Source organism: Anser anser (genome assembly GCF_964211835.1).
Source record: "Anser anser genome assembly, chromosome: 2".
Taxonomy (NCBI): domain Eukaryota; kingdom Metazoa; phylum Chordata; class Aves; order Anseriformes; family Anatidae; genus Anser; species Anser anser.
This window is the reverse complement of record NC_139721.1, coordinates 148,593,424-148,606,999: the sequence shown is the minus strand read 5'-3', so window position 1 is coordinate 148,606,999 and position 13,576 is coordinate 148,593,424. Positions and strand designations below refer to the sequence as shown.

The 13,576-nt window shown below is 40.1% G+C and overlaps 1 protein-coding gene across 14 annotated transcripts in view; it reads right to left on the bottom strand.

The window, feature by feature from the left end:
- The window catches only part of CREM (cAMP responsive element modulator), a 65,191-nt gene that overhangs the window by 30,297 nt on the left and 21,318 nt on the right, over nucleotides 1–13,576 (bottom strand). For 3 of the 14 annotated variants that reach the window (XM_083827355.1, XM_083827340.1, XM_083827341.1), the window contains exon 1: nucleotides 3,065–3,259. The exons of 1 other annotated variant lie outside the window; for it this stretch is intronic. Coding sequence is in view for 4 of the 13 variants with exons in the window: in XM_083827349.1 (XP_083683475.1) it covers nucleotides 2,253–2,463 (211 nt within the window). In the remaining 9 variants the exon portion in view is untranslated. 10 more of the 14 variants (XM_083827349.1, XM_083827352.1, XM_083827353.1 and 7 more) reach the window with 9 other exon arrangements.

Genomic DNA, 13,576 nt, shown 5'->3' with positions numbered 1-13,576 from the left:
CTGCTGCAGTCCAGTAACTGTTAGCTAATAGCTATGAAAACAGCATCAGCACAGCAGAAATTCCAATAAAAAGTTATTCCTAGTATTTTATAAAGTACAGTACAGGGAAAGAACTGTTTTTTAGATTATCTACATTAAATTAGAAGAACAACAGCAAGCATTATATACGTCAGTGAAATAGCAAACATAATTAAGACATGGCATACATGAAAAACTCAAGAATTGAAATATATTTTCCACCTATGAATGTGTATATTCTGAGTCAACATAGACGATGGCTTATTTTAAATCTTTAGCAAAGAAGAACAAAAACTGAAGATTTTTATGCTGAAATTTTTTATGCTGCTTTTCTTTAGTTTTTTTGTTTTTTTGACAGCCATTAAATTCAAGTTTACCCTAGACCATAGCAAAACACTACTTCTAGGTAAGCTAAAACCCACTTATTTTTGAAAATATGGCTGTATGTTGGAAAACTGGGTCTTGAGTAACAATGCTGCAGAAATCCCCCATCCCAATTACAAAGGTCTAACTACATCCTACAAAACCAAAACAACCACAACAAATACGTAAGTACTTTTAAAAGATTTAGGTTGACATGAAACTTCTATGAGAAGGCTAACTGAAGATATATTGTAGCCTATTAATATCATAATTCATACATGTCACAAGATTAAGAACCTTCCGTAAACATACCCATAGGAATAACTAAACTCACAGGCAAAGGTCACTCGCAGCCACTGGCGCCCACGGTGCCGTGGTACAGCCACATCACCTTACGTGGGCTCATGCGCAGCTCAAGACTGTGCATGCTACGAAACTTCTGAATTCCACAATCTGGTCCAGGTATCGCTGTCTTTAGTGCATTTTCATAAACTCTCCGATTTATATAGCCTGAGCCTTACAGGCTGTTTATTTCCTGTACTATCTCATATATCACTTAACCATGAATACTGAAGTACTTCAATAAATATGCAGAATAAAATGGAGTAGATCAAAACAATGTTTTTCTAAAACCTCAGTTGTAAGAAAGTTAGTAATGCAGAACCTACCAAATAATTTCTTTCATGTCTCATACTCAATCACTCCACACTAAAATAAAATTCTAAAAGATTTTTTTCCTTTTAAGTTTCAAAGAAAAAAACTACTGTTGTCAACCACTTAAAATCCTTTATATAGGTGTATCAGTATTAGTACGCATCACACTACAGCTTAAATTAATTAAAGTCTACCCTCTGTATAATATTGTAACCTTCCTCCTGTTTTACAGGAAAATTAATCAATTAGTTTTAAAGGATACAGTCCTAACCTCCATCTAAAATGATATGTTTTTCTTCACTGTATGATTAACAATATACAAGCTTTAGTCCTATATTCACCATTAATACAATCATTTCCTACATATTCTACCTTGGTTGTTTATGATGACTGGACACTAATTTTAAATATTAGTCTGGATTTTTAATTCAATAAACAAGACATACCCCTCCCACTAAAAAAAAAAGGGAGGGGGGGAATGGCTTTCCCTAACCTAAGCAAAGATAGCCCTTTCTCCCTACAAGCAGATCTTCAAGATCTGGCAGGAAGCTTAACTGTTATCTAGTTAATAACATCTTAATACCTATTAATATATGTATTTACTATAGTTACTGACACTTAGGTACAGTAGCTCAGTAGCAGGTAAACACCGATTAAGAAGATGAAGATGCACATAAAACACACCAAAAGCTTCTTCAGCTGGTAACAGCAGCATCGCCAACGGGACAAAACTGACAGCATGAGCTCAAGGGAAAGGCAGACAACTGGAAGTCACTTACATCTGTAGGTAATGCCTTTAGTACCTATAGGTGGCATTTTTTAGTATGTTTTGTCCATAAAGGACAAGGATAGCATCTTTAATGATATAGTTTTCTGTGATAAAGATCACAAAAAAATTATTTTACCATCAATAGTGCTATTTGTTCTAGAAGCATATCAGTGAATATTAATGTGAATATTTAACGTTTGACCGTGAAATTCAACTGCATGTGCAAACCGGTATAAACTTGCATGCGTGACTTTCTCATTAAATACCCAGAGACGTTTTAAAGGTAGCTTCTTTATTTCCACAATACTTGGTACATCGGTGGCTGTTTACAGAGGCGGCTTATGACAAAGGAAGAGGCTTAGCAATACGCTTCAACCCCTGCTCCACGCACCTCTTTGAAGGCTTTTATTCTCGGGGAAGTTACTAGAAAGCAAGCGTGTGAACTTACACAGGCCTGGTTTGCACTTGCTGGCGGCCCGGCAGCGAGCGTGGAAGCGCTCGGAGCGCCGGTTTTGGGGGAGAAGACGGTTTTCAGAGGGGGGCGCTGCCCTCTGCCTCGCCGTGCCGCTGTGAGGAGCGCACCACGGCGCCCGCAGCGTCCAGCCGGGGCAAGCCGCGTTCTGCCCGCGTTCCGTGGCGGCACAACGCTGCTCTCCCATCGCCTAACTTCCACACGTTTTTCTCCTTTTCCTTCCCCACCCTCCTCGTCCTCACCAGGACGCCAGCTAGCCCCCTCCCCCGCCTGGTACCTCAGGATCACCGCACCCACAACGACCCCAGCAGCCGGTACCGGTCCTTACAGCCCGGGGAGCCCTGAACACCCCTGAGGGCCGTGCCAGCACCGGGGCCCGTTTAACCGCTAGCGAACCCCGCTGGAAGCGGGCACAACCCTCCCCGCCCATCCCCAGCCGCCGCCGAGCCCCCCCCGCCGCCCCTTCTCCTCAGGGGGCGCCGGGACAGAGCCGCTGCCCCCCCCCCCCCATCCCCTCATCCCCCCCCCCCGCCCCGCCCGGCCCCGAGCTCCCCCACGGCGGGCGGGCGCGGCCCTCCGAGCGCGCTCCCGACGAGGACGCGCCGCCCCCGCCCCCTGGCGCGCGCTCCCGGCGGCGCAGCGCCCCTCTGCCCTTCCCCTGCCCGCCGCGCGCCGCCGCTGCCCCGCGCGCGGCCCCGCCGCCTGGGGGAGGGGGGAGGGAGGGAGGGAGGGCGCGTGGGGGGTGCCGGGCTGCGCGCACCCGTGTCCCCGCCCCCTCCCGCACTCACCCGGCGCCCTGTGCGCGCTGCCCCCGTCACAGGGGGGTGGGGGTGGAGGGGGATTGGGCCGGGCGGAGCCGCGCGTCGGCCTCACGTCAGCGCTGATGCAGCCGCGCCGCCGCGGGGGCGCTGAGGAAATGGCGTCCGCGGCGACTCCCAGCGCCGCCGGCCGCCGAAGGGGGCGGGGCCTGGCCGCGGGCGGCGCCGCCGAGTGGCCGAGGGGCTCCCCAACGGCAGGCGGCGGGGCCAACCGGCGCCGCGGGGCCGCGGGCGGCGCTGCTCATTGGCTGAGGGGCGGGACGAGGCGGCGGGGGGCGGGGCGTGTTGGGGGTGGGGGGGCTTGGTGTAACGCCCGGGCGGGCCCGGCCCCGGGAGCGGGGATGGGGCGGGGGGCGCGGGGGGACCCGGCAGGGCACGCCGCTGCACGCCCGAGTTACATGGCCCAGTTTGTCTTACACCGTTAGGTGTTGCCCCTGCCTGTGGGTTATGTTTCTGTGAGAAACCGTGCGGCGGTGCGCCCGGTGAGAAGGAAAGCCCAGCGTTGTGTTCCCTTGGCTCGCGGTGGTCGGGGAGCGGGAGGGCGCGTCACGTTTCTCTTGTTCACAGAGCGGGGAGAGCCGAAGTATCGATTTCCTGCGTTTTCAGAAATAATAACCCTTATCTCTGACTCCGTGAGAAGGGAATTGCATTTATCTACACGGGCTTTGCCTTTGACCGCTTAACGTTGTTAACGCGTCTCACAGAAGTTACTCAACACACCTACCCAGATCACAATCCAGAGCAAATAATACATTTTTAACGTCCCCGGTGCTGATGAAAGTTGTCAGTTTGCATTCTGCATTTCCTTTGCCGAAATACCGAACAGCCCCCTTCCTGTTTCGGTTCTGTTTCCCTCCTTTTGCTCGCTGCACACACCGCTGTGTGTCTCTTCGGGGTTTTAAACAGGCGTTGCTCTTCCCGTGATTAACAACCCATTAGGGACAGACTTCTGATGCCCATCCGTCAAATACGTGCTTTACTAGAACCCCCTGTTGAACTAGAAAATATTTTGTGGAATAATAACATAATCAAATGAGCAGGCAAGCATAAAAATACTGAGAATAACTGTGCTGGTGCCTTTGGAAGTAATTCTGTCCCCATCTAGTGTATTCAAGAAGTCAAAATCAGCTGCTGTGATGCTAGTAACACCTCAGATGTATTTTTAAAGGTGGAAATCTGATTACAAACAGAAAAGTTGAGAAAATGTGTTAAAGATTGGAAACCAATGGAGTGAGCTGTTTATAAACAAACCACAAATTTCCACGGAACTCTGGTGGTGTGAATTTGGAAAAGCAGTTATTTTTTATTAGTTTTCAAGTAGGTCATTAGCAGCTTTTAAATGCTTACCTAGCAACTTGTTACTATTTGCACCTTTTTTATCTAGTTTAGCGAGGTATATTAAACTGTGTGCTAGGTTAAAGGTTGGGCTTGATGACCTCAGAAGTGTTTTCCGAGCTAAATGATTCTGTGATATTATCTAAATGAGAAACTGAAAATTTAACTTCCAGTCTGAGAAACATCTGGTCAGAGGAATGACTGAACTGCCAGAGGGATTTAGTCTTTAGGGATGTAGAGATGATTAACCAGCTGCAGCTCTTGAATACTTGACATGGCTTACTGAGGCCGGTAAAGTTCTGCCTGGGTTTAGTCTGGCCACAGGGTCAGTGGGCTAGAAGAGGAAGGTAAAAAACAGGAAACATTGCATTCTTACTGTGGCGAGGCTGGGGTAGTGTATTTGTTAGCTGAGGCAAGAACAGTCTTTGCTACGAAAGTGCATCTCTGCAACTAAAATCATCCTAAAATTGTTCTAAGTGGGATCAGTCCCTGACATGAACCAATTTAATTTTGAAGGCTAAGGCCAAAAGCAATACATAAGAAGACCACACAGGGCGGGACTCTTTATGATTGTCATAATTTACACGAGGTGATTCTGAACAAAAATTTGAAATCCAGGCACTTCACTGCCATCACAATGACCACCTGGGTCATCTTTCCTCTCCAACCTGAAATGTCCGATCGTGTCCTACAACTTCAAGGAAATACCAGCAATTCAATAGCAGTTACTTTTTCATTGCTTTTGTTTGTTTTTATTTGTTTTTGGATTTAGTGCGCAAAGTCAGGACCTCTCTAAGGAGTTAAAAATGTGACTCAGTGCCAGCTTAAGCAGCCTCCAGTATCTTCTGGCATCTCATTCGCACCACTTGGGGAACCCAGAAGCCTATCTGGGAAGTAATCTGAGTTGGAAACAGTACACCAAGAAAAAAACAGTTGCTTTTAACCTGGATCAACCTGGCCCTCTGCACCATCACACAGAGAAGTACGATCTTGACTGAGGGGTTAATATATGAGCAGGGAGTCAAGTGACTTCAGTTGGCACTGACACCAAAAGAAACGCAAAAGAAACACGATGCCCTTTGCTAAGAACGTAAATCCTTCACCTAGGTATATTACATCACTACGAACACTGTAATCTTCAAAAAACTGATTTTACATATTGGGTCTTCAATCTTTCAAATAGATTTTTTAAAGAATGGAGTTAAAAGAACTTTGTGCATTTCAATCATAGTCTTATAAGATACATCTAGTTTTCTTGTAAAAAGTACATAGATTGTCACAGCATAAGTAAAAATAGAAAAATGAATAAGCTGCTTATATTTGTAGATTTCTTTTTGATTAGAATCCAGACATTTGAAGATAATATAGGTTAGACTGACAGAAAATAAATAAATAAATAATGGCATTCTCGTTGAAATAATACTGGTATTTAGTATTTTTGCTTTTAAAAATGATCCCAATATTGACACCTTGACTGATGTTTAAGTGTTTGTTCTGTGAATTTTTTCATCTTCTAGCCATTTGGTGTGTTACATATATCTCTTTCCAGCCCATTCCACGCTTAAACATCCTAAACATTAAGAAATGATGAAATAAAACTTAAAGGTTAAAAAAAGCCTTTATTCAAATTATGTCTGAAATGCCCTAAATGTTATTTGTATAACAAAGATAGTTATTTGTATAAAGAAGATGATAATTTACAGGTAGTTTTTTATACCAGAAATAATTTCCATTGAATGCTTTGCTAAAAGATGTCCAATAAATTTATTTTCATGTAGCACTTAATGAAACTCCCTGTTAGCATTTTCTAATCATGCTATATTTTTCTTCGATTATGCAATCTGATGTTTGATGTCTACGTCTTTGTCTCCTTTGTCTCCCTAAAGAATGCATGTTTGTAATTATTGTCATAGGTCATAAATTAATTCCTCAGTGGTTATATAAACCTAGAAAAGACTGGGAGTGTAATGATAGGACAAGGGGTATCGGTTTTAAACTAAAAGATGGGAGATTTAGATTAGATGTTAGGAGGAAATTCTTCACTCAGAGGGTGGTGAGGCAGTGGCACAGGTTGCCCATAGAAGCTGTGGATGCCCCATCCCTGGAGGTGTTTAAGGCCAGGCTGGATGGGGCTTTGGGCAACCTGGTCTGGTGGGAGGTGTCCCTGCCCATGGCAGGGGGGATGGAACCAGATGGTCTTTGACATCTCTTCCAACCCAAGCCATTCTCTGATTCCATGAATTACCAAAAAATAATTGCACCACAGATCTCTTCATGGACCACTCACATTTTAGTGGGTCATTAAACAACTTCTACCTCTATTCTTTCATTGTCTCTAAAGGAATTGATGTGCAGAACTTGTAGGATGGTCATACAAAAGTGCAGTCATAACACACTGCCAGTGTTTTCACAACTGATTTTGTAAGTGTTGTGAAAGGCAGAAGTAACCAGTACCCTCATGATGCAACAGAATCCTGACCTGTCTGAAACAGAGAACAGATTAGGCAAGAAGTATACTGTAAAAAGCATTAAATATAATATACCATAATGGTAAAATATAAAACTAATGATTTATTTTACCTGTTCTTTTTTTTTTTTAATATATATATATATAAACTGGTTTCAAGGAATACATTTTTAAGGTATCATTACTTTGATATTTCTTGGGTTTGTGGTGATTTGATTTTGGATAATAACTTGCAATAATGCTACAATATTTTACTGCCCTAAGCGCAGATGCACAGCCTGATATACAACAATTCAATGTACTTTTAAAATCTGACGTTTTGTTAGGATTTGTAATCCAAAATCTAATTTTATGGATACTAAACTGGAATCACAAGTGGTACGCTACTACCTGACATGTCATGTAGTTTGAAAGGAGGGCTGCTTACTGGTGTGCCAAAACCTGACAAAGGAAAGCAGAGTACACCTGCAGAGAAACCATGGTTTATACTGAATGTTATTCATCACTGCCCGAGTAACAGAACAGTTAAAATGGTTTTTGAATGTGCAGCTAGATGTTTGGTATGGTGTTTGTAAGAAAAGCTTTATGAGAAGGGGAATTAATAAAAATTGCAGTGCCTGTTTCTTATCTACCATCCCCAGGTTAGGTCTCTCCATGCACAACGGAGCCAGGAGGAGCCAAAAACTGGGGAACCCTGTAAGTACTCATAGCTGGGCAAGTAGCTTGAGGTTCTCTGACTTGCTGTATACTCATCTGTCGCATGCTCATTTCATGTTTAATGCATCGACTAGCAATTTCAAGACACACGAATGATGGCATTTCTGCTGCAGCAAAAAAAAAAAAAGCAGTTGAGATCTATTACGTGATTTCTTTTATTTCTTCTGCAGAGTAATGAATTTTCTCTATTGCCCTGTATAATAATTTTCTTGCTTATAGCATGGACATAATATGTACTTTACAGTGTGCTTGATTATTTACAATTTAGTACTGTTTGAAGAGATCTTTGCACTTCTTTGGTGGAAACTATGAGGTTTATGTAACACATTATTTTGTACTTGTAACATGAATATAAACTCATGTCCCTTTGCACACAACTGGCTGAGTTCTATTTAAAATTTAAATACACAAAATTGTACCACTAAAAGTTTCCTGAATAGGCTGCATAAGAGAACTACATGGATAGAACTACGTGGAGAACTACATGGAGTTTACCTGTATGAAATGCTTCCTGAAAGGTTTAAAAGGCTCAAATAGCTTAATGAGAATATACTGTACCACAGGAATGCGCATACCACAACCTGTTTGCTGTCGTACAAACACACTTTGCAAAAGATTCCTGCTGTAAAGCAAGGTAAGCCGACATAATAACGTGGCAGGCGCTCTTACAGACATTGAGAGGTGAATGCAAGGTGAATGCCATCAGCCATTTGGGTAATGCAGTAAAAGAGAAACACGTATAAAGGTCTCAGACTCCTTCAAAATATATAAAAAATGCATTCGTTTAACAGTCTGGCTGTAGACTACATTTTCTAGCACCTGTATGTTGTTTTTGATGGGGGGGGCAGGGTTTTTTTTTGTTTATTTGTTTTCCTGTTAGATGGTTGTAAATGACCATGAAGTTTAAAAAGGAAGAAGAAAAAATGGAAAGCAAAAGCAACTGAATAAACGGAGCTCACCAGCCACAAAATAGAGGTGTCTGGATAAGTAAAGAGCAGGAAGAGATTCAAGTGAAAAATAATTAAATGGAGTAGTATTCAGTATAACAGGAGATTATTAAGCTATTCACCGTGTTATTTATGTGACAGAGCCATTATATTTCTTTCATGTCAAGAGTTATTTAGTTCTTAAGCTCCCAGTAATACACATAAATGGCTAAAGCAATGTGTTTTTCCTGGAGAGGAAATCTCCATCTTGTCTCTTTTATCAAATGCTGGCTCAACAAACCTGTCTCCTTGATGATGCTATTTTGCCAGCTGACTTATTTATGACCGTTTTTTTTTTCTCATTCTACTTGTCTGCTACTTTTGCACATTACAAGAGGCTTCAGTCTCCGTTAAGTATGAAAAATGTGTTTTGCTGAAGTACTTGAGAGACGTTATTAAATAATTTCGTTAAAAAAAAAGCTGAGGAAACTATCAGTGGACTTCAGTCAGTGGACTGATCTCTATTCTGATTTGAAAATTGATGTCTCAGAAATAGGCACTAGACATTTTCTATTTATTATATTTCAGTGAAGACCAATACTACTTGCCCCCCCCCCCCCTTCCTTTTTCCTGGAAACCGTTCTGTAAATTCAATTTGTCTCAAAGCTAAGTTCTATTGCCTAAAATTCGTCATCACTAAGGACTGTGCAGTCACTGAACTTCAATGTTTTTCTTCTTTCTATATGTGCTTATACATACCCCACACAGAGATGTCAAAGAGCAATATGCTGGATTTTATATTTTTAGTATTGTAGTAGAACCACTTGAGATTTAAATGACTATTTTCTCCATTTCATTGTGCCTAGCAAACAGAAAGAAGACGATTTCTTCCTCTCACAATACCTGTTAAACAATCCTTTTTCACTGCATCACTACATTCATGAGCATCTCCTTGTGAATATTAAAATGATTATTTGAATATGATTTTAATGTGGTATATACTTATAAAAAGCAGCCATACTGCTAAAAATAAAAAATAGAAGAATCGCTATCTGAGGGCTGTTACACAATTTCTGAATTAAAGGGGAAGGAGAGGGGCTTACTGACCAGGTTGTTTGGTTCACTGCTGGTAGCGTAAACAGATGTATTGCTTAATCATGGATGAGTAGAGGTAAAATAACTTACTAACTTGTTCAACTTTCTTTCAGTTGTATACAGTGCCCTCACGTGGCTGTTTGGTCTCCTAATGCAACAGATGCTGTATATAATGTTTTAACTGTTCTATGTATTCAGTTGTTATTACATTTTGCAACACATGCTGTCTTGGGGATTTTATATACACAACAGTGCACGAAAGCTACAAACAGTATCTTGTTTACTACAGTAAGCCTTTGGGGCCAGTTTTATATTCAAATTAAAAACCTCAAAGCAAAATCCCAATGATCAGTTCAAACCCATTGGTAAGGAATGACTCAGCTAGGCCTGCTCCGTTTCCAGCAGGTCAGAAAAAAGGTTGCATACCTCTTTCAATTAGAAGCTGGTTGTTGTTGTTGTTGTTGTTTTTCTAGAGCTTGCCTAGATTAGCAATGTGATAATTAGGAACACTGAAGCCTTTTATATGCCAGATTACTTGAACATCCTGAGGCAGTGTGTTGTTATTTATTATAGCTATTTAATCCCAGTCAGTAACAAGTACCTGAGATGTCTGCATTTAATACACTCACAGAAGAGGATTAAAATCTTGTAATGGAACAAGGGAAAGCTCTAAAAGTCTTCACTATTTTGATACCTTGCATTGTGCAGGGGAGGTTGAACTAAATGATCTTTAAAGGTGCCTTCCAACCCAAATCATAATTCTACGATATGAAGATATTTTATATCTTAAAAGTCCTTTAAATACTATTATTTTGATTCAGAGTTATTGCAAAAAAAAAAAAAAAACAACCCATTGATCTTTAAATACAAGTTCTAAATATGCCATTTTACCTGTCAATCGTGTTCTGGAATTTCACTAACAATAACTGTGTGGCAAAAAAAAAAAAAACGAGAAAGGGAAATTAATTAGGGTTGTTCATACATACATTGAATTTAACTGTTTGGTTACAATGACATGAAAATAAGTTGGTGCCCCTTTTTTAGTAATGAAGGAAAATTTGACTCATGATTTTTTTTCAGGTCTTGGGGAAGGACAGAACAAATATGGGAGTTGAACTAAGCCATTGATGGATAACTAATAAATGCTGTTTGAGAAAGTTCAACTTCTGTCTATTTTCCTATTTCATGTACAATAACATTTAGATTTTGTTAGTCACCGTGTATGATGTGCAACTTCTTAGACTATTTTTATATATTCAGCACTGCCATCTAGTGGACATGATTGCAGTGAGATTATTTCTTTTCAAGAATTAAAGGTTTTGAAACATGAAATTATCACACTTCATAAACTTTAAAATGAAAGCTAAAAGAATAATACTTTGCTACTGTGGTTTTTAATAATCACAAAATATACATTCCATTCATACTCATATTTAATACGCCACCACATGAAAGACAAAGCCATGATAAAAGACTAGATTAAAAATATCTGTAAGGAAATAAAGGTTCATTCTTCCTTTCGTGTATCTCGTTGTACCTCTGAGAATAATGTTTTCTGCTGATAATTATAGTCATCATCTTGGCTTTTTCCCTTGTTTGCTTTGATTGCTAAGGCAGCAACGTATACCTGAATTTCCAGAGATCCTGGAACAAATGCAGGAAGGAATAAACTATCTCATTTACTACAACACGAGGTGGTAATACTATTAATAATACTTTAGATATGCCCAGTGATAAATAACTATGCAACTCAGACATGTCCGAAAGGAGAAGAAATAATACCAAGATCTAAGGAAGTCAGGCATCATGGCAGGGGGGTTAAGGTCCCTTCCAACCCAAGCCCTTCTACGATTCTATGATTTCTCACAGTGTAATTAGGCCTGGGGCAGGCACAAAGAACTAGCTGAGTGACAAGTAAATGTGCAAATAAGGATGATCCATACCTTTACGAAAAAAGGAGGCCTTGACTGATTACTTTCAGCTGAGGGGTACCAGGCTTTGCCAACAGTTTATGAGGAAACCACAGTTTAAGGGTGAGGTTATTTTTAAATAAAGCAGTAGGCCATATATTGGCATATTTCATACAGTGCTTGTATTATCATAGGCTTAAGGATTCCTAATTTTGGACCAGAATAACACTGCGTTAGCTGTAGTATAAACATAAACAAAAGAGGCAGCTCCTGCCAAAAGAATTAATTATGGAAGAGAAAACAAACTAATACAAACAGACAGAGAAACATAAGTATCAGATAAGAGAGAACAAATACATATAAACACCAGGGGAATTTCAGGAAATACTGCAGTACTGGTTATAAAGATGTGGAGATAGTTGATGTAATCACAGAGTACTTACTATTTGTATAGGTGTTGTGGCATAGTTTTAAGGTCACATACGCATCTACTACAAATTAACCTGTGTAGCTCACTGAAAGCAAATTAATAACTTATGCAGTGAATAGACGGAAAGAAGATTTCCAGAAAAAAACATTCTGTTACACATTATAAACATTTTTTGTATTTTGATGTTCTTTCTTTGGCTCTATTTACACTCACTATTGTGACACAAGAGGAGCACATCCATGGAAAACTGCTGGTGCTGAGAACTTGGTATCCACACACTGTGATTTTCAGAGGTTTTAGTTTGGACTTTTGAACTTGTGAACATTAACAGTTGGAGTTTATCAGCTGGACTACCTGCTGATTTAAATGCCTGATTACTACATTTTTACTTGGTGCAATTTCTTTTACAGCTGTCTGTGTGAAGACCACTGGCAAACTGAGAGTCTAAAATATTCTTATTTTTTTTTTAATTTAAGGTCAGTTAGATTTGATACTTTTTGCATACACATAAAATTAAGATATTTTGGAGTATCATAATTATAATTATGTAAACCTGACACCCACATACAGTTTTACAAAGATACAGAAATGTGCACTGATGACAATCTTTTCAATGTAGACTACAGAGTTAGCACTCATATCTTTAGAACTTCATTTTCCATTTTGTGATAAAATACCTCTTTATTTTAAGATACCACTTCATTATAAGATACATATTTAGGCTTGCTTTTGCGTAACTGAAGAACTGGACTTGACTTTTAAGAAAAAAGTAACCCTTGTTTTTCCACAGCCAAGGAAAAATAAGATGTTTAAGAATTTGATGTCACTGGATTTTTACATGTACGTGTAGAAATCCACCTTTGGCTACACGCCAGGCCTTAAACAAGTTTGTTCTGTAAGTTACAAGAAGTGTAGAACAGTTTTGAGTTACTATTCAGAAAACGACCTCACTGTACCAGCTGTGTATTTCTGCAATTGCTATTTACAGTTGGGCAGATGGAAAAAAAAAAAAGTATTTGAATAGCATGTGAAGGAGGATACACGTATGAAAACCGCCTTGAACAATAAGAGCAGCTGTGTGGCATTTCCATAATTAAACAAACAAACATGCGGGCTGAAATCAAACACAGATTCCCCTCTGGCAGGAAACACTACAAATAACAGAAAGGAGAAATTGGAGTTATAAACGTATTATATTTTGAGTAAGAATTGTATTAGCAATTGCAACACTGAATTTGGAATTTTTTCTTCTTCCATAGGGGTTTGATGTGTTTTTTTGTTTGTTTTTGTTTTCTTATTGTCCTCCTATCCTTCACATTCCTGAACTTCATAAGGAAAAAACAAAACAAAACAAAAAAATCAAACCCACAAAATTTATAGTGAGCTATTTCTAAGCATTTCTGGACAGGGATGCATTTTACAAAGGAAATAAAAATCAGGAAGCGTTTTGTGTGATGTAATGGCAACTCACGCAACTAAGGGAAAAATATTAAGGAGAATATATACTATCTTAAGGAGTTACTAGTTATTTCTTTGTAACCTGGTAATTATTAAGGGATCTCTTAAGAACACAGAAGGGATACAGATTCACTACAGAGAAGA